At 44.2% G+C, this 25501-nt stretch overlaps 1 protein-coding gene across 2 annotated transcripts; it reads left to right on the top strand.

Annotated features, from left to right (window-relative positions):
* On the top strand, positions 1–24990 carry klhl24a (kelch-like family member 24a). Of its 2 annotated transcripts, XM_069899317.1 has the most exons (8): positions 1–250; positions 3179–4134; positions 4958–5142; positions 6198–6316; positions 17255–17443; positions 17990–18178; positions 20973–21205; positions 22749–24990. In XM_069899317.1, exons 2-7 carry the CDS (start codon positions 3215–3217, stop codon positions 21168–21170), a joined length of 1800 nt encoding a protein of 599 aa, XP_069755418.1. In that variant the 5' UTR covers positions 1–250; positions 3179–3214; the 3' UTR covers positions 21171–21205; positions 22749–24990. The 2 variants fall into 2 exon arrangements, with proteins under 2 accessions (XP_069755418.1, XP_069755416.1); XM_069899315.1 differs by lacking the exon at positions 1–250 and adding an exon at positions 601–795 and having other exon boundaries at positions 20973–24990.
* The last annotated feature ends 511 nt before the right edge of the window (positions 24991–25501 follow it).

Raw genomic sequence — 25501 nt, 5'->3', positions numbered from 1 at the left:
GGCGCTGCTGATGCAATGGGAAGCTGTTGATGCTGTCGCTCTTTGTTTTGGTTCTGATTTGGCAGGGAATGGGAGAAGGGCACTCGCTAAGATAAGTGGCCAGAGCGTCCGACGTCCTTCGGCAGAAAGCAGCAGAGTCACGGCCGTCGCCTGAAGTGGCAGCAAAGCCGCTACCCAAGAAGCCCAGCAGCAGAAAGAAATTATCCGGGAACTTTCATCTTCGGAAGATCGACTGTGTCCTTCCTCAGCGGTAAAGTGGGGGGGGGGGGGGGGGGGGGCTTGTTTATACGGGTATGTTCTAAAAGGGTCACGTCCAGAACTAAGTGGCAGAGGTTATAGTAGATTCAGGAGAGTTTGGGCTTAAACGCTCCTCCCGAAGTCGCGGGAATGAATGTGATGGCCAAGCATCCGTGAAGGTGGACGGTGTTTGCCCCCTGCCCGTTGAAGGTGAAGGGCCGAGCGGCTCTCCGGGGACAAACGCGGTTCCAGCCACAGTGTCCGAGGCAGCTCACCAGGAAATAAAGATGGAGCTGTCGCGGACTGTTATTGTTCTCGTCCATGGAGCCGGAGGGGAGGGGGGTGGGGAGAGGGCTTTGTTTACATCGACTCGGGGAAGTTGCAACAATGGCGATAAAGTCCTCAGACGGGCGATTCTCTGCGGCGAACAGAAAGTGGCAGGAGCCGAGTTCTGTTGTAAAGGGATTCGCTTGAAGAAGGGACATTAATAAAGAGGCCAGCGCGACTTTTTGCCGTCGAGGGAACGGTCAGGAGAGGGCGTCCAGTTTGCGGAAACCTGTACGCTCCTGTGCTCCCAATTCCCCGGTTCGCGGCCCCTCTCTGCTGCTCCGAGCCCACAGAGCGGAGCGGGTCGGGGTTCCCTAGGGCAGTCCCGGGGTGGCTTGGCCGGTACGCGCTACTTTGGAATGGGGAGCTCGGACACCTTCAACCCATTGGCTGGAATCTGCTCTCGTTTCTTTCTCCTGAAAGAACATCAGGACTGAAGGGGTGGGTGGAGAGTAGTTTCCCCCTGCGGGGAGCGGGGGTTCAGCTCTGCCCTGGAGCGTGTGCGACTGCCGCACAGTTACTTGTTAAAAACTCTGTCCCGGCCGATACTCGCCGCCGGCGACTATCGCAGAAGCTCGTCCTCTTGTTGGACATTTTAAGGGAGCAGCGGCTGACCCGGGCCCGGTACCAGCTCCCGTTGCGTGACCGCCTGCAGTTCCGTGTCGGTTGGGCACATTCGCCGCGTGATCCATGTTTTCGCCGATTGAATTCGCATAACTGAACTCGGTCCAATGCAAATCCAGGGCAAACCCCGAGCAGGGAGGTGCTCCTCACATAGTTTAACCGCTGTTGTCTGTAGGTCTCACCCAGGATTGACGTTCCCGTTCTTGTAAACAAAGGTTTGATTACTGGTGCCAGGAGTTGCCTGAGGTCCGTGCGGAACTTGTTGTTTTGGAAGATTATGTAATGTTTCCTGTTTTGAGCGACGCGTTGTTTTCCTGTTCGAACCGACTGCGCCATAAAGATCACAAGACCATTCAGCCCATCGACGCTGCTCCCCCATGCAGATCATGGCTGATGAATCGTACTTGTGATCAACGTGCATAAACTTTTCTTTCCATGTGTAGCCTCTCAACTAAACCAATGGCTCCACAGTCCGGATCATTTTCATAACCTCTCACCCAAGATGTAGTATTGAACATTTACTCATCGAATATTACAGGACACGGCATTTTGGCCAATGATTAATAATAGCTTATTATTAATTAACAAAGATTGATGAAAGCAGACCGAGACAGGGCGACACTTATTGTCTGCAGGAATCACTCGGAGCTTCCAGTCACATGTTAGTTAATTCTTCATAATCCCACACAGCCCAATCCACGGTCAAATACTTGGCTCTTTGCAGGCTTCTGGACTCAACGTTGAGCTCAGCACTTCTAACCGTGTTTCTCCTCATGGTCAATTCAGATTTGATTTGGTTCCTCCTATTTAACCCAGCCCCATTTGCGACTAGCCTCGACAACTAGTCAGCAGCTGCACAACTTGTGACCTGCTGGCACTAGACATCTTCTGTACTCCATGTCTTTCCCTTACTCCCTGCAATTTGAACCCTGTGTAAGACAATAAGACACGAGAGCAGAAATAGGCCATTCAGCCATTGAGTCTGCCCCGCCATTTTAGTCATGAGCTGATCCATTTTCCCACTCAGCCCCACTGTCCGGCATTCTCTCCATAACCTTTGATGCCCTGGCTAATCAAGAACATGTGAATCTCTGCCTTTAATACACCCAATAACCTGACCTCCATAACTGCCTGTGGCAACAAATTCCATAGATTTACCGCCCTTTGGTCGAAGAAATTTCTCTGCATCTCTGATCTAAGCAGACTCCCTTCAATCCTGAAGTCATGCCCTCTTGTCCTTGACTCTCCCACCATGGGAAACAACCTTTCTACATCTACTCTGTCCACGCCTTTAAACATTCGATATGTTTTAATGAGATCCCCCTCATTCTCCTAAATTCCAACAAATTGGGGTGACATGCTTAGCGTTTCCTGCTTTGGACCTAAGAAATAGGAAGAGGAGTCGTGCATCGGGCCCCTTTCAATAAGATCCTAACTGATCTGGCTGTGGATTACTCTGCTCTTACCCTCCCGTTCACCATGAACCTTAGTTCCCCTCATTCTGCAGAAAACTGTCTGTGACTGAAATACATTTAATAAAGCAGTCTATGCTTCCTTTGGCAAAGAATACCACAGATTCACCAATGTCTGGGAAAAACATTTCTTTTTTCTTCATTCTACTCCCCTAAATCTTGAGTCTATATTTCCTAGTTCTAGTCTTAAAAAATTGTTACAGCTTCTGAAAAGTATGGAAATTAGCTGACAATTCCTCATCACCTGGCCCATGACTATATTGCCACTCTGTGATTGGATAGACTGACTTACAGACTAACACCCGGGAAACTCCAAGCCCTCTTGAGGGAATCAAGAGTCTGAATAATGAACCTTTTACCTGGATCCCTCTAATCAACCTGATCACAAGACCATTCCACAAGGCTACACTGCAATCACTATTAGTCTTTTGCTCTTGATAAGATTGCCCCTGTATTCAGTAAATATTTTCTTAACTACATGAGATAATTTGTTAACATTGTAATTGATTTTGCCCCAGGACTGCTCTTGTTTGTGAGAGTGGCTGGATAAAGACATGGTGCTGATATTGGGCCGACGAATCAACAGGGATGACGGCAATTTCCGTGACTCTCCTGTCACCAAACGCAAAGTCTTTGAAATTGACCAGAAACCTTTGGTTAGTCAGGACATTTATGACTTCTCCTCGGGCTCGTCCCATGCCGAAGCCATCCTGGAGATGCTGAACGAATTTAGGAACAGCCGGCTCTTCACTGATGTGATCATCTGTGTGGAGGGCAGGGAGTTTCCATGCCATCGAGCAATCCTCTCCTCCTGCAGCAGCTACTTCAGAGCCATGTTCTGCAATGATCACCGTGAGAGTAGGGAGATGCTGGTGGAGATTAATGGAATTTTTGCTGATGCCATGGACCAATTCCTGCAATATGTCTACACTGGAAGGGTAAGGATCACCACCGACAATGTGCAATATCTTTTTGAAACTTCTAGCCTCTTCCAGATCAGTGCCATCCGAGAAGCATGTGCCAAATTCCTGGAGGAGCAGCTTGATCCCTGCAACTGCCTGGGCATCCAGAAGTTTGCAGATACACATTCCCTGAAGTCTCTGCACTCCAAGTGCAGAGGCTTTGGCCTGCAGACATTCTCTGAGGTTTCCCAGCATGAGGAATTTCTCTGCCTGGAGAAAGATGAGCTCATTGATTATGTCTCCAGTGATGACCTGGTGATCAGCAAAGAAGAGACAGTATATGAGTCAGTGATGCGTTGGGTCTACCATGACATGGACCGGAGGAGGCCCATGATCAAGGAGGTGCTGACCCATGTCAGGCTTCCCCTATTACACCCCAATTATTTTGTGCAGACAGTGGAAGGAAACCAGCTGATCCAGAATTCTCCTGAATGCTACCAGCTTCTCCACGAAGCCAGGAGGTACCATGTGCTCGGCAATGAGATGATGTCACCACGGACAAGACCTCGCAGGTGAGGGGGTAAACAAAACCCAAGATCTTTTAATTAAACAATGTTAAGGCTATCATTACCTGTTGGGTTGAGACATAGCCACAGCAGAAATAATCTGGTTGAGCTCTTTCAATGCAAAACAGTCCCATTTATGCAAGTATCTAAGATTGGCAGCTGTGGGGAACAGATCAAGTTATACTATGTGTTAATGAGCTTGTGTAGTCAAAACTTTGTCATATAAATTGATGGAAATCTATGGCACGGAGCAAGAGAGATTCATACTGAACCACATTAGTTTTTAAGGAGGAATCCTAGCTTTTGTGCTTGTCAATTGAAGTGATTTCTGCTTTTACATGAAGAGATATCTGGGTCACTATTGGCATTATGGTTCAAGTTAATGAACACATGTACCAGGAAGCAGTGAGAAATTGTGTTTTTAAAACACAGCACAATGTGGAGAGAGGTTATTGAATACAGAACAAAGCAAGGTGAGGTTTATTCAGGAGTTTGGTTACATTAGGAAAGGAACTGTTGAATCTGGTTGTGTGTGATCTCACACTCGTAAATCTTCTTCCTGAAGGATGGAGGGAGAAGAGAGTGTCGCTTGGGTGGGATTGAATAAGCAGTAAATAAATGTATGTATTAAGTGCAGAAGAAGTGATGAAGAGAGAGGCAGAGTGGCGAGAGAGTCTATAGGGGGAATGAAGTTTGTGTGATAGTCTGCACTGTGTTCATAACTCAATAAAAATGCAAAAGTACATCGGAATCCTTGCAGAAATCTATTGAGTAATATTCCCCTGTCCACAGGAACAATCTATTCTCTCTGTCCCTCCTTTCCCTCTAGGTCCACAGGTTACTCTGAAGTTATTGTGGTGGTGGGAGGCTGTGAGCGAGTGGGAGGGTTCAACCTGCCTTACACAGAATGCTACGACCCCATGACTGGAGAATGGAAATCGTTGGCCAAGCTCCCAGAGTTCACCAAATCGGAGTACGCTGTGTGCGCCCTGAGGAACGATATCCTTGTTACAGGTAAAGAGGTCCAACACTACACTCCTTTCACACCCTGGGACTGGGTGGTACAGTGGGTCACACTGACCTTTCACACCCTGGGACAGGGATGTACAGTGGGACACACACTGACCTTTCACACCCTGGCACTGGGTAGTACGGTGGGTCACACACACTGACCTTTCACACCCTGGCACTCTCGTCGTTTTTCTCCATCTCCTTTTCTTCCTTCTCACAATTGGGGACTGTTGGGATCTCAGAGCCTCCCAATTGGAATCAATCTTTTTCACTGCTTTGCTTGATCCCTTGGGTGAATTGTGTGAGAACTGATTCTGTACCCAGCCGATGTTTGTGGTTCTGGATTTGAACCATATTTTTAAACATGGATCATGGATATTTAGCATGGGCACCAGAGACCTCAGCTCACGCTGTTTTAATAAATGGATGGATGAGGAGGCCCAGCTGTGAGGAATAACATTTTGCGATGGGGCATCTAGCTGGTGGTCTGCATTGACTGATGATGCATGGCTTGCAAATGATCCTGGGAAAGAGCTGCACTCTGACGTTGCCAATGGTCTCATTTTGTTATTAAACCTTTTCCAAACCTGAAAATGTATTTTAATGCCCTTTTTGAGCAGCCTTCCCTGACCCATTTTAGACATTTTATATGGTAGAGGTAGTGTCACCATTTTTCTTTAAACCCTTCCCATTTAATAGCAGTTTAAGCACCTTTCCACCATATGTTGTGATGCCTTTGACCAGATGTTCTCAATCCAGTTATCACAGCCTATCAAGGGATAGGATTTCAGATTTTCACTATTCTGTGCTTCTAATTTCCCTCCGAAGTAAGATAACACCCCTTTGTTGCAGACTTTCCCCATCAGAAATAATTTCCCTGTTTATACATGTGGACACGCAAATCTGGCCACGGTTTATCAAATTGAATCTGAAGATGAAGGTAATGAGCCCGATTTCCAGTCAGGTTGAGGTGAAGGGTAAGGTTGTAACAACACTGCACGATCCCCATTTCCAATCAGCTCTCAGCCCAGTATTCAGCTTCTCTTTGTTTTGGACAGGTGGCAGAATCAATAGTCGTGACGTCTGGATGTATAACTCTCAGCTGAACATCTGGATGCGAGTGGCTTGTTTAAACAAAGGCAGGTGGCGTCACAAAATGGCTGTCCTTCTTGGAAAGGTAAAAGGGAATATTAAACAAACTCAATTTTTATTCTTAACTAACCAATTAATAATATAACTATATTCATCTTTATTAAATTAAACACAATTCATAATGGTTCAAAGAAAATAATGTTGGAATGAATGGTCCTCAATTAGACCTGTTTTGAAACCGCTCTGAATCAGTTTCTTTGATGCTTAAGTGAGAATGTACAGACAAGTGCGCAACAGTTCAGCAGATAATGTATGGTCTTCAGTTTGTCCCTTGCCCGTCTTGATCTTCCAGTCTGACTCTCCTTGTTCGTCTCCCAACTCTGACGCTGGAACTTTATTCATGGTGGTGCCTTCCCCTGCCTCTCTGAGATACCCTCTCATTTTTGGACACCCTTTGCAATTATGCTCTTCTTTGTATCATGTTCCATTTTGTTCCAATATTTAGGTTCTTTTGGACATTTTAGGACAAAAGATCAGCTGTAGTTCATTGTCATCATGTTGTGGATTTGTTCCATTCTGGTGTCTTGAGTGCAAATATTTTGCCATTAGCTTTCCAGCAAGACTTTAAACAAGGCCTGCCCACTTATCTTCCCCCCACCTCCACTGTGGCAAAGAAGAGGATTGGAACTGATTAGTTACCCCCAACCAATGTTACCAGAGATAGAGACTCAACATTTCCTTTCCTTGCTCTATTCAGGACTTGATGTGTGAAAATTAGATGTAATATTTTGCTGTTATTTTGAAAAATAGTATTATTGTTTGTGAATTCTTCAGGGAGCTGTGAATCCTAGCAAGTAAGTAGAAACTCCTTATGTAAAACATGGAAGAACACAGTACCACTTTATCGGTGCTAACAATGATGCTATTTTCAATTCTGCATCTGCCTTTGCGTGGCTGCCTATTCATGTCTTTCTTAATGCCTCTTAAACATTGCCATCCTTCTTACAAAATAACAGCATTGTTCTTTAGTTGATTTTGAAGAAATGATTCTAGTGATCTGACAGCCTGGATCAGGTGAATGTTGTGAATGTATTCCAGTCCAGTTATTAATTCAACTGCACGCAGTGAATCAACATGGACAAACACGTGTGTGAATATGCAGCTGTTCAGAATCTACACTACCATTAGAACAGCTATAAAAAGTACAAAAGCTATACGTATGGCTTAACTTTTAGTTATGTGAGGGCTGAAAGGGGAGGGATTTTTCACTAGAGCAAAAATGTTTATCACTTGGTAGCAGGACACATTTAATGTCCAGAAACAGGCTTGGAAAATCCAACTTCAGACAGTGTCCTGCTGTTGCTTAAAGAAAGTCATTGTCACTTTGTGGGTATCACTTGCAAGGCTGGGCGCATGGTCCATCCATATAACCATATATAACCATATAACCATATACAGCACAGAACAGGCCAGTTTGGCCTTACTAGTCCATGCCAGAACAAATCCCCACCCTCCTAGTCCCACTGACCAGCACCTGGTCCATACCCCTCTAATCCTCTCCCCTCCATGTAATTATCCAGTCTTTCCTTAAATGTAAATAACGTCCTTGCTTCAACCACCTCTGCCGGAAGCTTATTCCACATCCACCCTTTGTGTGAAGAAATTTCCCCTCATGTTCCCCTTATAATTTTCCCCCTGCAATCTCAAACCATGGCCTCTGGTTTGAATATCCCCCACTCTTAATTGAAAAAGCCTATCCACGTTGACTCTCTCTGACCTTTTTAAAATCTTGAACACCCCCATCAAATCCCCCTTCAATCTTCTACGCTCCAGAGAAAAAAGCCCCAGGCTGCTCAACCTTTCTCTGTAACTCAAACCCTGACATCCTGTCAACCTGAAGAAGACTGGAGTGAAATGTAACTTTGAGCTGGTATACTCTGGCAAGCTCCAGGATTTTGAGCCAGTGACAGCAAAGAAAAATTAGATCACTCCAAGTAGGGATGGAGTGTCACTCCAAGCAGAACTTGTGCTCTGTGGTTCTCATCAGACCTACTGCCCTTGTCCTTCTAGGCAATAAGGGTTGTGGATTTGGTGAGTTGCTGGAGAAAGTTAGAAGAGGAGCAGGAAGATGGCATTCCAAGATTCAATTGCAGGAAATTGAATTGAAGGAAATACTAAGGAAAATTGAATTGAAGAAGAAATATGAATTTCCGTTCTGGTCTTGCAAGAAGATGATCATCTATCCCTTTATCGCTTCCTAATTCTATTGCTATCACACTCCTCTGCCACAGGCCTCTCTGTAATCCCACTCCACCTCCTTTACCAGAATCAAGGATGGCTTGGTTTCACTCTGGTTTTGTGGAATTCTGAGGTAGTTAATCAGGCCAGTGTGGGAAATGCAATCTCTGGCAGATGAGACAAGAGATTGCAGATGGGAGAGATGGATGTGCCTTCCCTAGAAGGAGGGATCTGAACTTCCTGGTTCTTCCATCTAGCTGTCTCCTGCCGATCATGTCTCAATCAGTGCAACAATGTTGATGTCAAAGTATCTGACTGCCTGAGCTGGGAGAGCATATCGGAGTTCAGGTAGGACACAGATGGGATTTTCCATAGGGATCCTGACATACTAGGTGCAGAATTCCATGTGATGCAGTTGCTGTTTCCTTTAATGTGAGGTCGCTATTGGAATGAGTAATAAGGGAACCCAGATTTAGCCAACTTCTGTACAACTGGTTCACTTTCCAGTCATGATCAGGCAAGGTAGCCCATTGTAGCAAAGTCATTCCAAGGAAAAGGCCCTAGCATTCTCACTGGCTCAAAAGTGTTAGTGTACATGTATCGACCAGTCAGACCAAGAGAGGTTGTGGTGTCTGCAAAACTGGTCTTTGGCTTTCTTGTTCCTAATGGGGAAAATGATAAAGCAAGGAGAGAAAATGGTATCTATTGGTCAGTGTTTGAAAACTTGTGTTGAAGCTGTATATCTGGTAGGTGATGATGTCAATCTGAGCACCTCTAGCTTAGCCACTGTTGCTTCACTCCTCTTGCAGACTTGCCAGTTTCTCTATGGATGACACACTGCAGTGTGAGTGAGCAGATTGAGGCACATAAATCTCATGAGGTTGGATCACTGAAGGGAAAACAATACCTTGCAACAGGTGTTCCAGAGGATCTCTTGTAGGTTAATACATCAGCCAATGAAAATGTTCTAATCATGTAAACAATTGTCCCTGATGATAACACCTGCAATAGGTGCCAGCTACAGCTCTTGGGAGACCAAGTTAAGAAACTGGAGCTGGAGGAACTCCAGATCAACCGGGAGGCAGTAGCCTCAGGGAGACAGTCACACCCAAAGGTCAGGAGGCAGATGGCTGGGTGACAGTTAGAATGGGGAAGGGGTGTATGCAGAAGTGGAGAGCACCGCTGTGGCCATTCCCCTCAACAGTAAGTATACCGTTTTGGATACTGTTGGGGGGGGGGGGGGTGGAACGGACTACTAGGGACAAGTAATGGTGGTCGTATCTCTCCTCAGAATCTGCACCTTTGGCTCAGAAGGGGTGAAAAGAGGAGAGCAAGAGTGATTGGGGATTTGTTAGTTAGGCAAACAGATAGGAGGCTCTGTGAATGAGACGAGGCTCCCTGATGGTATATTACATCCTATGAACCAGGGTCATGGATGTCTCTGATCAAGAGGGTGAGCAGCCGGATGTTCATGGTCCACGTGGGGACCAATGACATAGAATAGGAGTAGGGATGAGGTCCTGAAGAGGGAATATAGGGAGTTAGGAAATAAATTAAAAAGCAGGACCTCAAGGGTGGTGGTCTTGGGATTTCTACCTGTGCCACGTGCCAGTTAGGGTAGGAACAGGAAGTTGTGGCAGATGAATGCATGGCTGAGATGGTGCAGGGGAAAGGGATTCAGATTTGTGGATCATTGGATCTCTTCTGGGGAAGGTCTGACCTGTACAAAAAGGAACTGGAAAGGGGCCAATATCCTGGTGAGCAGGTTTTCTAGAGCTGTTGGGGAGGGTTTAAACTAGTTTGGCAGGGAGATGGGGGTCAGAATGTAAGGGCAAAGATTAGTGTAGAAGGTCAAAAGTATGATGCTTTTGTAGCGGCGGCTACACTGCTCCTGCAATAACACACGCAACCTGACGGGTTCAGCTCAGTGAGCAGACTAGTTTATTGCAGGCTGCTGGGCTGCACTTATACTCCCAGATGGACCTGGCTGAGAACCGTGTTGGAGGGCGCTGATGTCATCCGGGCATCATGTGGTCCCCAATCATGGGTTTCTGAGCCCCAAGCTGGAGGAAGGGAAACCCCCGACGGCGCCATTTTGGTCGGCTGCCCCGCCGGGTGGCTTATAAGCGGGGCCGGTTCACCTACCTTGTGTTGAGCTGCCACACTATGTGTTCTGAGTTGGTAGGCAGGGGACAAAACATAAAGGTAGCCAGTTAGAGGGGTTGAGATGTGTCTATTTCAACGCTGAGTGTTAGGAATAAAGGGGATGAACTTGGAGTATGGATCAGTATGTGGAACTATGATGTTATGGCCGTTACAGGGACTTGGCTGGAGGAAGGGCAGGATTGGCTGATGCAGATAGTGGGATTTAGGTGTTTTAAAAGGAATAGGATGGGAGGTAAGAGAGGGAGAGGGGAGTAGCAACATTGGTCAGGGCTGTGGAAATGGAGAATGCTGTAAATTTAGTGTCTACTGAGCGAGTGTGAGCGGAAGTCAGATTTCGGAAGGGAGCTATCACTGTTCTGGGAGTGATCTATAGGCTGAAAAACAGCCCTTGGGACACTGAGGAACAGATAGGTAGGCAGATGTTGGAAGTTTGCAGAAATTACAGGGTGATTGTAATGGAAGATTTCAACTTCCCCAATATTGACTAGCACTTCCTGACTGCAAGAGGGATAGATGGGGCTGAATTTGTCAGGTGAGTTCAAGGATTCCTGACACAGTATGTGGACCAGCTGACTAGAAGGCCATGTTGCTGAATCTTCATACTGGATCTAGTACTGGGTAATAAACCTGGTCAGGACACAGACCTCTCAGTGGGGGAGCATTTCAGTGAGAGTGACTACAACTTCCTCAGCTTTAGCATAGCTATGGACAAGAGTAAAGCAGACAATAGGGGAAAGTGCTTAACTGGGGAAAGGCTAATTATGATGGGATGAGGCAGAAACTAGGGGGAGTAAATTGGAAACTTGTTCATGGGAGAACATAAGTAAGTTGGAGAAAGATTAGGGACCACACGCTGGGTTCAGGATAGGTTTGTCAGACTGATACAGAGAAAAGATGGGAGAAAAAGGGAACCATAGCAGACAAAACAAGTGAGGCAACAAGTCGAGAGGAAGGAGGATACAGGATACATTAGATATAGGAAGCAGGAAATGGGAAAGTCTCATGAGAAGTATATGGTAGACAGGAAGGAGCGTAAGACAAGACTTAGAAGAACTTGAAGGAGCCATGAAAAGGCCTTGGCATGTAGGATTAAGGAGAACCACAAAACATTCTATGCCTATGTGAAGAACAGAAGGATGACGAGAATGAGGGTGGGATCACGAAAGGATAAAGGATAGTGAGAATCCTGGGAATTATACATCAACGTCAGTGGTGTGCAAACTATTGGAGAGGATTCCTAAGGATAGGATCTGTGAGCATTTGGAGAAGTGCTGTCTACTCAAGGATAGTCGACTTGGCTTTGTGAAGGGAAGGTTGTGCCTCGTGAGCCGAATTGAGTTTTTTTGAGGAGGTAGGGTAGAAAAAGATATTGATGAAGGATGGTAGATGTGGTCTACATGGATTTTAGATAGGCCCCCACAAGAGACTTGTGCAGAAAGTCATAAGACATGGGATCCAAAAACTTTGGATGAATGGATTAAAAATTGGGATGCACCTCTTGCAGGTGTCGCCATTAGGGACAATTGTATTGCCCCAGATTTCCCACATCCTGCATTTGGATCATTCCACTGCCCCTAGCTGCCATTTCCATTTCCTACTCTTGATAATACGTAAAGAGCTTACCTTGCCTTACCTGACTGGAAACAAGGTCATCCTCGATCTTCTCGAGCCAAAGCCTCTCGTCTCATTCCTGCACTACTCCCAGAACTGACCTTCTGCTTGAGCTTCCCCTCTTTTTATTTGTTACTGCCCCTTATCTGCAGACCTCACTCCAACCAATCCCTGTTCTATTTTAATATTTAAACTCTCAGTGGAGGTACCATGTTAAACACACCTTCACAAAGCCTGGTCCTGACAGTCTGGTCGCCAAGTCCTGCCTCTGCTGTGCTCACCTTCCGTTTTTAAGAAGATTTTCTCTCAAGGAAACCATTCTGGCTTTAACCAATCCCGTCATGGGTCACCAGAAACTCCATAACCTCATCCTTGAGAATAAGTAAGTTGGAGAAAGATTAGGGACTACATGCTGGGTTCAGGATAGGTTTGTCCCACTGTTGCAGAGAAAAGATGGGAGAAAAAGGGAACTATAGCAGACATAACAATCCTCTCCAACATCTTTCCAACGTCAGTCTAACTGGTCTACAATTTCCTTTCTGCTGCCTCTCTCCCTTCTTGAATAGTGGGATGATTTTCCAGTCCTCTGGGACCATGCCAGAGTCTATTGTTTCCTTAAAGATCATTACCAATGCATCCACAATCTCTACTGCTACTTCTTTTAGGCCGAGAGGATACAATCCATTGGGTCCAGGAGACTCATCCACCCTTAGAACATTCAGCTTTCTGAGCATCTTCTTCCTTGAAACTCATTTCCCTTCCCTTCCTGGCCCACTGCTAGTGTTTTCCACAGTGAAAACTGATGGAAAATACTCATTTAGTTCCATTGCCATCTCCATTTCTCCCATTATTTCTCCAGTGCCAAATTTTAGTTATTCTCTCTCTACTTTTAACTTTTTTGTTTATATACTTGAAGCTTTTTTTGTATCTTTGATTTTGTTTTGCCTATTTTCATACTTCATCTCCCTCCTAATGAGTGTTTTAGTAAGCTTTTAAAAAATTTCCCACTCCTTTATCTTTCCACTAATTTTTGTCGGTTTTCACGTTGGCCTTGACTTCCCTTGTCAGCCACAGTGTTGACATTTTCCAGTCAATTATTTCCTTCTTTTTTGGTCTGTGTTTATCCTGAACCTTCCCCATTTCTTGCAGAAACTCCATCCATTGCTGCTCTTCCATTTTTCCTCTAGTGCCCCCTTCCAATCTACATTGGCTATTTCCTTTCTCATCCCACTGTAATCCCCTTTACTCCACTGAAATATCGACACATCTGACTTTAGTTTCTCCTTGCTAAATCTCAAATTGATCTCAATCACTGCCCCCTGATGTGGTTCCTTTTTCTCTGCCTCCAATCAACTCTGGTGCATTAAACAATGCCCAATGCAGTACAGCCAATCCATGTGTGGACTTATCAACAAGCTGCTCTGAAAACATCACATAGGCTTTTTAGAAATTCTCTCTCTCTCAAGATCCATCCCCAGCCTAGTTTCTCCAATCTACTTGCAAGTTAAACTGCCCCCCACCCCCACCAACTACCATAACATTGCCCTTCTGATCCGCTTTTTATATTTGCTATTGTAATGTGTTGTCTACATCCTATTGTTTGGAGGTACATCCAACAGTGTCTTTTACCCTCGCCATTTCTTAAACTCGTTCCACAGTTATTCTATATCTTCTGATCCCATGTCTTCTAATGATTTAATGTTGTTCCTTACCAACAAAACCATGCCGTCCCCTCTGCTTACCTGCCTATCCTTTTGATACACTGTGTATCCTTGGGCTCAATGGTTTGAATGGCCTCTTGAGTCATCAGAAAGTAGGAAATAATTACGAATGAATGATAACTGCTGGTGTCATTCGCCATTTTTGAAATGAGAAATTCATTAGAAGAAAATTTATAAAATCCTAAGACAAAGTAGAGTGAACATCATTTTAGCCAATGGAAACTCAGCTGGACAAATTTTGTGTGATCTCTGTGCATGTTACTAACAAATGGTAAAGGATTACCAGTAAACACATCTTATTAAGATTTGCAGCAGTAAAACATGCAAGTCTGCCGACACCGTGATTAAAGTAGAAACACAATGCTGAAGATACTCAGCGGGTCAAACTATGTCCTTTTATGTAGAGTTGTGATAACTGGCTCATCGTTGTACTGGCAATCAGCAATCTCTGATGGCCACAGACATCAGTTTTGCAACAGCAACTCTTTGTCACGATGGTTCTCAACCTTTTCCAGTCTAAGACCCATAAGATCCACCTGGCTTCTGGCCTAACATGCCGCGGCCCACTAGTGGCAATGACTGGGCAATATTTTCAAGTCAAAGGCAGCTTTGTAAGAAACACCTCTTTATCTGATTTTATTTTACATTTTAAAAAACCCACATGAAAACATCCCATGGCCCAATGGTTGAGGACCACTGGCGCTTGTGATATCTGCTAACCAGGACCCAAATTTGTAGATGATACCAAGCTGTGAGGAGGATTCAAGGAGTCTGTAAAAGAATATACACCATAACTCCGATTATCTGAAATCCTTATAATACTCTTTGAAAGCCAACATTCCATGAAGTTTTGCTTATTATGGTGCTTTATACCACAACTTCCATTCAAATAATAATCTCTCCTTTATCCTTCCAAAGTGATAAATCTCACATTTCCCCACATTAAATCTCACCTTCATCTACCTATTCCTTCATACAATTCCGATGATCCAAAATGGTCAGGACCGGGCCTGTGGTTGGATAAACGGTTTTTTCAGAGAACTGGTCATTTTCTAAGAACAGCCCAGTAGCAACATCAAATCACTTGTAACAATGTTTAAACAACAAACAACATGGGAAGGCTTTTTAAGCATTAAAATAATGTTAAACCAATAAATTGCTGGCCACCACTGATCACAACACCTCCCCACCAACATCCCCGCTCCTGCCCGGGAGCCCCAGGTCCCCGCTCCTGCCCGGGAGCCCCAGGTCCCCGCTCCTGCCCGGGAGCCCCAGGTCCCCGCTCCTGCCCGGGAGCCCCAGGTCCCCGCTCCTGCCCGGGAGCCCCAGGTCCCCGCTCCTGCCCGGGAGCCCCAGGTCCCCGCTCCTGCCCGGGAGCCCCAGGTCCCCGCTCCTGCCCGGGAGCCCCAGGTCCCCGCTCCTGCCCGGGAGCCCCAGGTCCCCGCTCCTGCCCGGGAGCCCCAGGTCCCCGCTCCTGCCCGGGAGCCCCAGGTCCCCGCTCCTGCCCGGGAGCCCCAGGTCCCCGCTCCTGCCCGGGAGGCCGCTCTCTTTGATCACGCTGGTGCAAGGCATTCTTCCGACCGCATGTGGCTGGGTGACAGTGACAAGCAGTTTGAGAGAGAAAGTGTTGGAAAAAGACACTAGGAGAAGGTAAAGAAGAAATGGAAAGAGAGAGGGGAGGGTGATACCTGAAACCAGGACAATCGTCATTCTAATTTCAATCTGTTAGGTCAGTCCAGCTCCAAAAAAATTTTTGGATACATGAGGACTTCTGGTTTATTTTGAATATCCTCATTTATCTGAAATTAAATCTTTTTTAAATAAATGAGGATTTTGGAGAAATCAAAGCCTTACCGTGTTGTTTGTTGTTTAAACATTGTTACAAGTGATTTGATGTTGCTACTGGGCTGTTCTTAGAAAATGACCAGTTCTCTGAAAAAAAAACGTTTATCCGACCACAGGCCCGGTCCCGACTATTTTGGATGATCGGAGTTGTATGTAGGATGAGGTAGATGAAGGTGAGATTTATCACTTTGGAAGGATAAAGGAGAGCAGATTATTATTTGAATGGAAGTTGTGGTATAAAGCACCATAATAAGCAAAACTTCATGGAATGTTAGCTTTCAAAGAGTATTATAATAAGGAAATTTTGCTTCAACCTTTGAGGCAATAATGAAAGGGTGTCTGCAGCACTGTGTACTGTTTTGGTCTCTATTTAAGGAAGAATGTGCTTGCATTGGTCACAACATAGAGTTCGACTCAGTTGGTTTCTGAAGAAAGGTTACAACAGTAGAGGAGCACACTTATCTTCCCCACCGGTACAAGGGCAGGCGTACCTTCCCCACCAATGTTCAAATGCACATACCCTCTCTCAGTATTAGAACACGTTGACCTTCCCCCATCAATACTAGAATAGTGGAACCTCCCAATCAATAACAGAACAAATATACCTTCCCTATCAATATGACCACAAATATTACCCGCTACATCATTACTAGAATACAGATATTCTTAATTTGAAAACATCAACTCCCCACCCCCTCCTCACCAGTGCAAGAACCCACATTTTCTTCTAGGCGGTTCTAGAACACAAACCTCAGTGGTATTAGAACACCCACCCAGCAATGCTAGACATGGCACCACTGGCACTGGTGCGGACCCAGGGAGAGCGGGGTGGAGATACAGCACTCTCTGTCAGTCCTACCCCCAGTCCTTCTGCTGATGGCTCCATACAGTCTTTAAATGGTCGGTTAAAGGAATCGATGGTGTTTTATTTAAAATCCTATGACTGCTCGACTAGGAGAGGAGTTCCTCCCCAGCTCTACAGACACGGTGTCCCCTCCCTAGCTCTGCAGAAACGGTCCCCTCCCCAGCATTAGTAGAAATACCTTCTTTGAGACAAATTCCCTTTTAGCACTGAAATGTCACTTCTCCAGCAGTGCAAGAAAACCATTCCCTCCTCCCTCTCTCTTTCTAGTCATGCTTGGAACCCTCCTGCCCTGGAACTTTACACATCCTGGAGGTAAAGCAGGACTAAAATAAACAAAACCTTGATAACATCATTTTTTTCATACCCCAACATAACCATAACATGCTGTTGATATGCTTGAGAATGGAACACTTAAAAAATTGCATGTTCCAGCCAGGTACCAGGTTCCTAATTTCAAACCTCACTGGAAATGGCTTTTATTGTTTGAGATTAGATGTTTTTTCAGGGACTTCACTGAGAATTACTTTGAAAAGTTCTCCATTGACGAGCGGTTTTCCTTTAATCTGCCCTGCTGTAGGTGTACGCCGTGGGTGGTTATGATGGCCACAATCGACTGAACAGTGTAGAATGTTACGACTCTTTCTCCAACCGTTGGATTGAAGTTGCGCCACTTAAAGAGGCAGTCAGCTCCCCAGCTGTTGTCAGTTGTGTCAGTAAGCTCTTCGTGATTGGAGGAGGACCTGATGACAACACATGCTCTGATAAGGTTGGTTTCAAATGAAGAATGACTGTACTTGGAGGTTCTTACACACAAGTGTCTGACTATGTGTCTCTTATACATAGGGTTTTAAAACTTTCAATCTCGGCACAACGTTGGGCTTGATGGTGAACACAGACTCTTAAGTTGGTTACAGTAGGTTCACCATAAGTGTGCCTTGTCCCTTACACTAAGAGTAGATGGTCCATTCATGTTCCTAATTGGGAGCCATTAGCTCTTGTTGTGAAGTGCTGCTGTCTGCATTCATTGCAATGACAGTGTTGACATTAATGATTGTTGATGCCTGTATATAAATTGTTTTCAGTACATCTTGCATGCAATTACACACCTGTTGCAATATGTGCATGTTTTCACATTTTTACACTAGCTCCTTGTGTACGTGTATTATAGTTCCGTTTGTAACAGCAACTGTGAATATATTCACGTTTGTTTCAGTGCCCATACACACATCTCTAATTATTACCATTCCACTTGGGCACATCCTGAGATACTGAAAGATTCCATGTAAATACAAAGATTTCTTCTCTTCAACAGGTTCAGTGTTTTGACCCGACCACTAATGTCTGGCTGCTGCGTGCTCCCATTCCCATTGCTAAACGGTGTATCACTGCAGTGTCCCTGAATAATCTTGTATATGTGGCTGGGGGTCTGACCAAGTCCATCTACTGCTATGATCCAGTCGAGGACTATTGGATGCACATAGTGAATACATTCAGCAAACAGGTAACCTTGACACCCCCTGTCCAGTATTTCCATTGTGAACCATGTCACATCAGCACATTTGTTCAGCATTTTCCCAAGTGAAAGAAATAGTTTCCCTGAAAGCATTGAGAATGCTTCCATTCTGTCCTTGTACCATATTGCTAGCAGATTTAAAAGGAATTAGCCTCAACAGGTGGTATTTTCTACTTTGGTAAGAAATAAAGCACAAAATCTGTTGACACTGTGGTTGTAAAAACATGCAGCTGGAGAAACTCAGCTGGTCAAACAGTATCCTTTATACAGCATAGGTAAAGATTCATAACCAACGTTTCAGGCTTGAGCCCTTCATTAGGGCATTGAAAAATGTTGGCAGGTGCCTGAATAAAAGGGTAATAGGGCGCAGAGGGAGGAGGTAATAGGTAGAGAAGGGATGGAGGGCACAGACCAAGCGAGGGAGGGGGATGACTGGAATGGAGAGGGAATGGGGTGGAGAGCTGACAGGGAGGGGGGAAGGGAGAACAGGTTAGCAGAAACAGAAAAAGTTGATGTTAATGCCATCCGGCTGGAAAGTGCCCAGTCGGAAAATCAGGTGTTGTTCCTCCAATTTACAGGTGTTCTTGGTGGGATAGTGCGTGAGTATGGGAGTATGATAGATGTGAGTATGGGAGTGGGATGCAGAATTGAAATAGTTGGCCACTGGGAGATCCCAGTCGCTAGTGCAGACGGAGCGAAGGTGCTCAGCGAAACGATCTTCCAATCTGCACCCAGTGTCTCCGATGTAGAGAAGGCCACAATGAGATCACCGGATGCAGTTAATCAGTCCTGCAGATCCACGTGAAATGTTGCTTCACTTGAAAGGTTTGTTTGGGACCCCACTGAGGTAAGAGCTGTTGGCGCAAGTGTGGCACATCCTGTGGCCACAGGGGAAGGTGCTGGGTGGGCGATTAGTGGACAGAGATGAGTGCACGAGGAGTCATGGAGGGAGCAGTTTCTACAGAAAGCATAGGGAAGGAGTGGGGAAGATGTGTCTGGTGGTGGGAATTCCGGAGGATAATATGTTGGGTGTGGAGACTGGTGGGGTGGTAGGTGAGGATAAGGGGAATCCTGTTTTCTACTTTGGTACTTGTGATGAACCTCAAAGCATAAACTGAGGGCTCCTGATAGTGATTTTACAGTTCCTTTTAGTGCTAAACGCAATGGAATTGCGAGATTGCAGTTGCCCGGTATTAGCTCCCACAGTGTGGCAAGCACACTAACACAGAAGATCCCAGGTGAAACACCCAGTTGAAGAATCTGCTTATTTGTTCTTTCGTCTTGATCCAGGATTGTTTACTCGATGTGAATGTCGGGCAAAATCAGGGAGAGGCTAATGAGATTATGAAAGACTCACAAGGCAGAGAAATGGGAGAAATCAGCTGCAAAGTGCCTGTGATTGCAGAGGAACAGGGTGCCTCTAGTATAAGAGCTGCACCCCCTTCAGAGTGTCTTCTCAAGTCAGTGTAGTAGGAAGCTGATCTCATTTCTACTAACCCTGTTCCATCAAGCAGTCACTTGTTATCCATCCCAAGCAGCACCCCACTAGAGCTTTGCTCACAAATTGGATATCAGTTAGCCAAACAGCAACCATCAGACAAGTTTAGGCCCCAAAACTCAGCAGCAATAAATATTCACCATGACAAATGTTTACTTAAACAAAAGTTGTTTTTAATTATCTTTAAACATGAAAACAAACAAACTTAAACTTAATCTCTATTAACTTAACTAATCCAACTTAACCCCCTTCTAATTCTAAGCGCATGTGTATGATGTGTGTGTAAATTTAAGAAAAGTTCTGGTTCACAGTTCAATCTCACTTCTCCTTCTAAGTTCTCTGGTTGCAGTCAATTCTTATACTGTGCACAGAATTTAACATGTAAAAGTTCACCAGTCTTTGGTGCTCAAAAGGTAAATGTTTACTGCTCAGGAAGCTTCTTTGTAGGTTTGCAGAGAGAAATTTGTTGTTCCAAGATTTCCACAACTGAGGTACCACCATTAGTCACCTCAATGAAACTTGCCCCATCAGGGTTCTCCAGATGATAACCTCTTTCTTTCAGGCTACTACAGAGTTCCTTTCTGTTCTACTTATTCCAAGCGAAACATCAAACAGAGAGCACTTCCAGCCATCTACTGCTCTGGAGCTTTCTGTTTCCCACCAGCTTTTCCTAGCTTGTTTCAGCCGTGACTGTTTAGTCTCCTTTAGTGTCACACACACTGGCTGAGAGCTTGTTGAGCTTGGTTGTCCCTCCCTCCCTCTCTTTTTCTGTCTCTGTCTCTCTGTCTCTCCAACTTCTCGCCAACTGCCAGGAAGTCCTTGTGACTCTCTCACTTGCAACAATCCCCACCTTCTTCAGCAAACAACAGGAATTATCCTTCTGCTCCCATATGTTGTCTTAGATAAACAAAACCCAGGATTGACCTTTCTGTGAGCACTCTGTCAGCACTTGCAAATAACCAGTTTGTCTCCTCCAAGACAATGGTCTATTCATTTCATGATGTCATTTCAATTAGCACCTACTTGTAAAATGTGCCTAACTCCCCATGGATCCTGCAATGTTACTGAATATGAATTCTTCAGTATTTCAAATAGGATCTGTTTTAAAATGTGTGTCTGTATGTAACCCACTAATCTTAACAAATTCATCCCAATATTTATCCATTACATAACTAAAATCACAGAGATCATCTGTGTAGTCCTGTTGTTATATTCATTAATAGAGTCGTGTTGTGGTCTCTTGTGACCTTATTTGTCCAATATGTTATTGTCTCCGACGTGCAGGAGAGTTGTGGCATGTCCGTGTGTAATGGCAAAATCTACATTCTGGGCGGCAGAAAGGATACCGGAGAGGCCTCTGACACCATCACATGTTACGACCCAGCTACAGGAATCATCACAGCGATGGCAGCCATGCCCAGGCCCATCTCCTACCATGGCTGTGTGACAATCCACAGATACAATGAAAAGTACAGGCCATGAAAGAGAAATCTCCAGCACTCATCAAATGCCAAGTGGTAGGAAGGCAGTCACAGGATGACTTCCTCAGGAGGAATTGAGTCAGTCTCTGAAGGGGCTTTGTTAGACAATCTTTTGCACACACTTCCAAACATTGAGCCTTGTTTATGACATCAATGTAGCTATAGTTCAGTAATCTCTTTCTCGCGTCCTGTTGAGTTCCCAGTGACAGGAGTACCAAAGCTGTGGCACTGCAGGCAGTTATGCCACTTGCACAAGTGCCTGCATCCTTCAGATAAGAATGGACTGTGACTGGTCCATTAAGTTACACTGCTTAACATTTTTGGATCTAATATCATCAGGTGCTAATTTTTTTTTAAAAACTGTACAAAAACAAACTTTTCATATTTTGAGATTTTGAGGTAGCGTGAGGTTCAGAAAAACATCCAAGTGGTAGTCCAAGTGGATATTTAAATCCTGATATGGTGAGGGGGGACTTTGAAGTCCATCCAAGCTCAGGATTGAAGCATTCCCCTAGGATATCTGTGTCACCAGATGTGGTGTGTGACCACACTGCAATAAAGTATCTCCTTGTAGAAGGCCCCTACAACATTTTTTTTCTTTCACAATTAACTCTTTGGCTCATGACATGCAGATGTGTTGAATCTCAGATGTGATACAATAAAATATAAGAGATGTCCCAAACAATGGAGCAGATGACAAGTGAGGGATGATGCCTTGTGTTGAGCTTTAAGATGCGTGCAATATTTCCTCATCCTTAAGCACAATATGTCTGTGTTTGTGTGGAGTTTGCATGTTCTCCTTGTGTCCACATGGGTTTTTTTAAGCATACAGCATGATAACAAGCCCTCGCGGACCACAAGCCAGTGTCCCCCAATGCATTAATTAACCTTTTTGGGAGGAAACTGGATCACCCAGAGGAAATCCACGCATACATGGGGAGAAAATATAAACTCATTACAGACACTGCCGGATTTAAACCCGGGCTGCTGGTGCTACACTGACGGTTACAGTAACCACGCCACCCCTGCAGCTGGTCTGGTTTCTGCCACACTCCTAAATCATGCAGGCTCGTAAGCCAGTATGCAAGCAGTGGCAGAATTCGAGAGGGATTTAATGGGAAGGTGGGGAGCATAAAATGGGTTAGAATGAGGGGGTGGCACAATGTCAACATCAACGAGAGGAAATTAATGAAAGGATTACCACAGCTGGAGGATCACAGAATTCTGCAATCTTTGGTATCTTGTCCAAATCTAAATCATTTCTGTTTCCATAGTAATTAATGAACTGAACTTCTTGACCCCACTTTACAAATATTTTTTTTTTAAAAGCTCCATTAATTTTAATTAAATCCTGCGTCACTGGGAACTTTAAAATGCACAGAATTATTTGAGAATGTGGAAAACCCAGACATCGCATGTTACAAAGTGATTCAAGAACCTTTAGGTTTGAAAGTTAAATCATGTGGTGGGTGAGAAGTGGAATTGGTAAACCTGGTTTGCACTTATCTGTATTTTGAATTTTACTTTTTGTTTTCTTCTGTTATATATTCGTAATTTTTTTTCTCCTGTTGTCAATTAGAGGTTGGGATGCATCAGAAATTTATGAACATGGAATCAGTTTGGATAATTGGGTTGCGTTACACTTCAAAGTGCAAGTGGAGGATGCACACTCTGCAGCCGTGGAGTTAAAATGTAGCCAAACTGAAGTTTGTATGATGCAACATTTTATTCATGGTGGAAAAGCTCAGCCTCAGAAATTTATGAACATGGAATCAGTTTGGATAATTAGGTTGCGTAACTCATCAAAATGCAAGTGGAGGGTGCACACTCTGCAGCCGTGGAGTTTAAATGTCTAGTCAAACTAAAGTGTGTACGACGCAACGTTTTATTCATGGTGGAAAAGCTCAGCCAGTTAATGTCTCTAATTTATCTAAGTGGAATAACCAGAAAGCAGAGTGAAGGGCACAAGTTGGGTTTCTGATGGGAAACTAGCAGCCTTTTTCCAGGTTTCCACCTTCTGTCAAGGAAATTTCTAAAATGTACTATTTGGGTAATTTCAGTTGTATATGCTCTTTATTTAAGTTAATTATTTGATGTTTTTGTACATGATACTTTGTTCAGCTCACTGACACTTTGTTGTAAATAATGTCGTGTTATATTCTTCTAGGGTTGGAAAGGTGCCACGACTTAGTGAGGGATTACTATTGATAGGAAAATGCTGAGATCTGTATTTAGCATAAACATTCCATTGGAGTGTTCAAGAGTGAAATTGGAATTTAGATGAACAGATCAGAGGTCAAATGGAATTGATATTTTTGCCATTTTGAGTCAGTAATTATCCTGGGAGAAAATGAAGCTGATTTGGAGTAAATTTGGTTAGTTGCCTTCGATTCTTTCAAGGAACCATTTTCTGCTCTCAGAGCAAGAGCCAATCAGTGGACTGGGTCTGTCGGCCCCAAACCTAATGGCCAATGAGTAGTTTTTTGTTGGTGATGATGCCTTCGTGAAGCTGGTGTGCAGCAAGCTATGATGGGACATGCTGCTCTGGAAAGGTTGGGACGGAAATGTTGTGGAGGTTCCCATGTGTCAGGGATTAGGCTTGTTTTTTTTAAAATTTGGGACAGGTCCCATAAGGAAAATCCAGCCAAGATGCTGGATTTAAAAAAACTTGCTGAACATAGTGAATTCTCCACTCAGCATTTGGAGTAAACTTTTGGAAAAACTAGCCAGACAGATTGTAACTCAGTGAGAAAGGGAGCTCTGCAGTAAAAGAGAAAGAACTAGACAAGGAATTTGTGACATCAGTAAGACCACCATAACTTCAACCCCTGCAGCAGAAGTTGCTTAACTTTTTTAATCTTGTTTCTGTTCCTGGCTAATGTCAATGATACTGTTATAGAGCTTTCAACTGGAAATCTTAAACTAGCAGTTTCCATTATCAAAGGCACAACCTAGGGGCAAAGGTCAAGATGAAAGCAATGAAACCTGAGTGAAACAGAAGATAATTACTGGGATCTTCATGCAATGTCATTAGACATTGAGATATGGTGGAAGAGATTTTGCTTGTGCACCCTGATGCTTTCCAGAGTGAACCGGAGTCACTCAGAACTACTGAGACCTTAAAAGCAGATCTCCTGTGGTGATCAGAGAAACTCTTGTCTTTGGTGAACAGCCTCATCCATCGCTAATTCAGGAGTTTGTATCATGTTTTGTTGTATGCTGTGCTTTTATAAACAAATCTATTTATGTTTATTTTTAAGTGTTCTTACCGCCTTTTTGGTTTGCTGTTTTTCAGTTGCATTGGACAGAATTGTGTGTGAATGCATAATGCCTAGCTATTGCCAGATCTACAAGGAGAATCAGTCGTTAATTAGCTGGACGATTGTCAGTGATGTAACTGGTATCTCCACCAAAAGTCAGGCAAACTGGACCGTGTATATTATTTGGAATACAAAGTTAAATAGCTTGCATTGTAAACTCAGCTAATGTGTAATACTTCTGAACAAGCAACCACAATCAGGATGTAATGGTTTAATTTTAGAATCTAGACTCCTCAGTTAGATACCATCTGCAATTCACTTCTAAGTATCCAGGATTCTATATAAAGCAATCCATACAAGTATTTATTATTCGTGTGGAACACGCAGAATTTTGGATTGAGTAGTCATTTACATCTACAAAGCAGCAGAGAAGGGGTACTGAAGTTTTGAGTTTGTATTTCAGGAATAGTTGGTGTATATTTTTTAAACGGGATAAGGCATTTTTAAAGCTACAAGTAACTGCTATCTTTTATAGAAATAAATAAATTGCAGTGATTATTATTTTTGTGATGTTTGGGTTGTTGTTGAGACAGAACATGCTTTATATTTTTATGCAAAGTAAGACCATATGAAATAGGAGTAGAAATAGGCTCTTCGGCCCATCGTCTGCCCCACCACTCAATCATGAGCTGATCCATTCCCCCACTCAGCCCCACTGCTCGGTCTTTTCCCCATAACCTTTGATGTCCTGGCTCATCAAGAGCTTGCCTTAATTATCCCCAATGTCTTGGCCCCCGCATCTGCCTGTGGCAACAAATTCCACAGATTTACCATTCTCTAACAAAAGGAAGTCCTCCATAACTCTGTTCTCAGCAGATGCCCTTCAATCCTGAAGTTGTGCCCTTTTGTCCTATATTTTCCCACCGTGGAAAACAAACTTTCTACATCTACTCTGTTTGAGTCTTCAACATTTGAAATGTTTCAATGTTTCCCCCCCCCCCCCCCCCCACCCTATTCTCCTAAATTCCAATGAGTACAGGCTATGACCTGTCAAACACTCTTTATATGATAT

Source organism: Narcine bancroftii, chromosome 9 (genome assembly GCF_036971445.1).
Source record: "Narcine bancroftii isolate sNarBan1 chromosome 9, sNarBan1.hap1, whole genome shotgun sequence".
In the NCBI taxonomy this organism is placed as follows: Eukaryota; Metazoa; Chordata; class Chondrichthyes; order Torpediniformes; family Narcinidae; genus Narcine; species Narcine bancroftii.
Note: the sequence above shows the minus strand (reverse complement) of the source record. Positions and strands in the feature narration are given on the sequence as shown.

Coding starts and splice junctions, on each gene's coding strand:
- klhl24a (XM_069899317.1), top strand. CDS start 3,215: ATGGTGCTGATATTGGGCCGACGAATCAACAGGGATGACGGCAATTTC. Junction 4,135..4,957: donor CCACGGACAAGACCTCGCAG/GTGAGGGGGTAA, acceptor CTTTCCCTCTAG/GTCCACAGGTTACTCTGAAG. Junction 5,143..6,197: donor GAACGATATCCTTGTTACAG/GTAAAGAGGTCC, acceptor TGTTTTGGACAG/GTGGCAGAATCAATAGTCGT.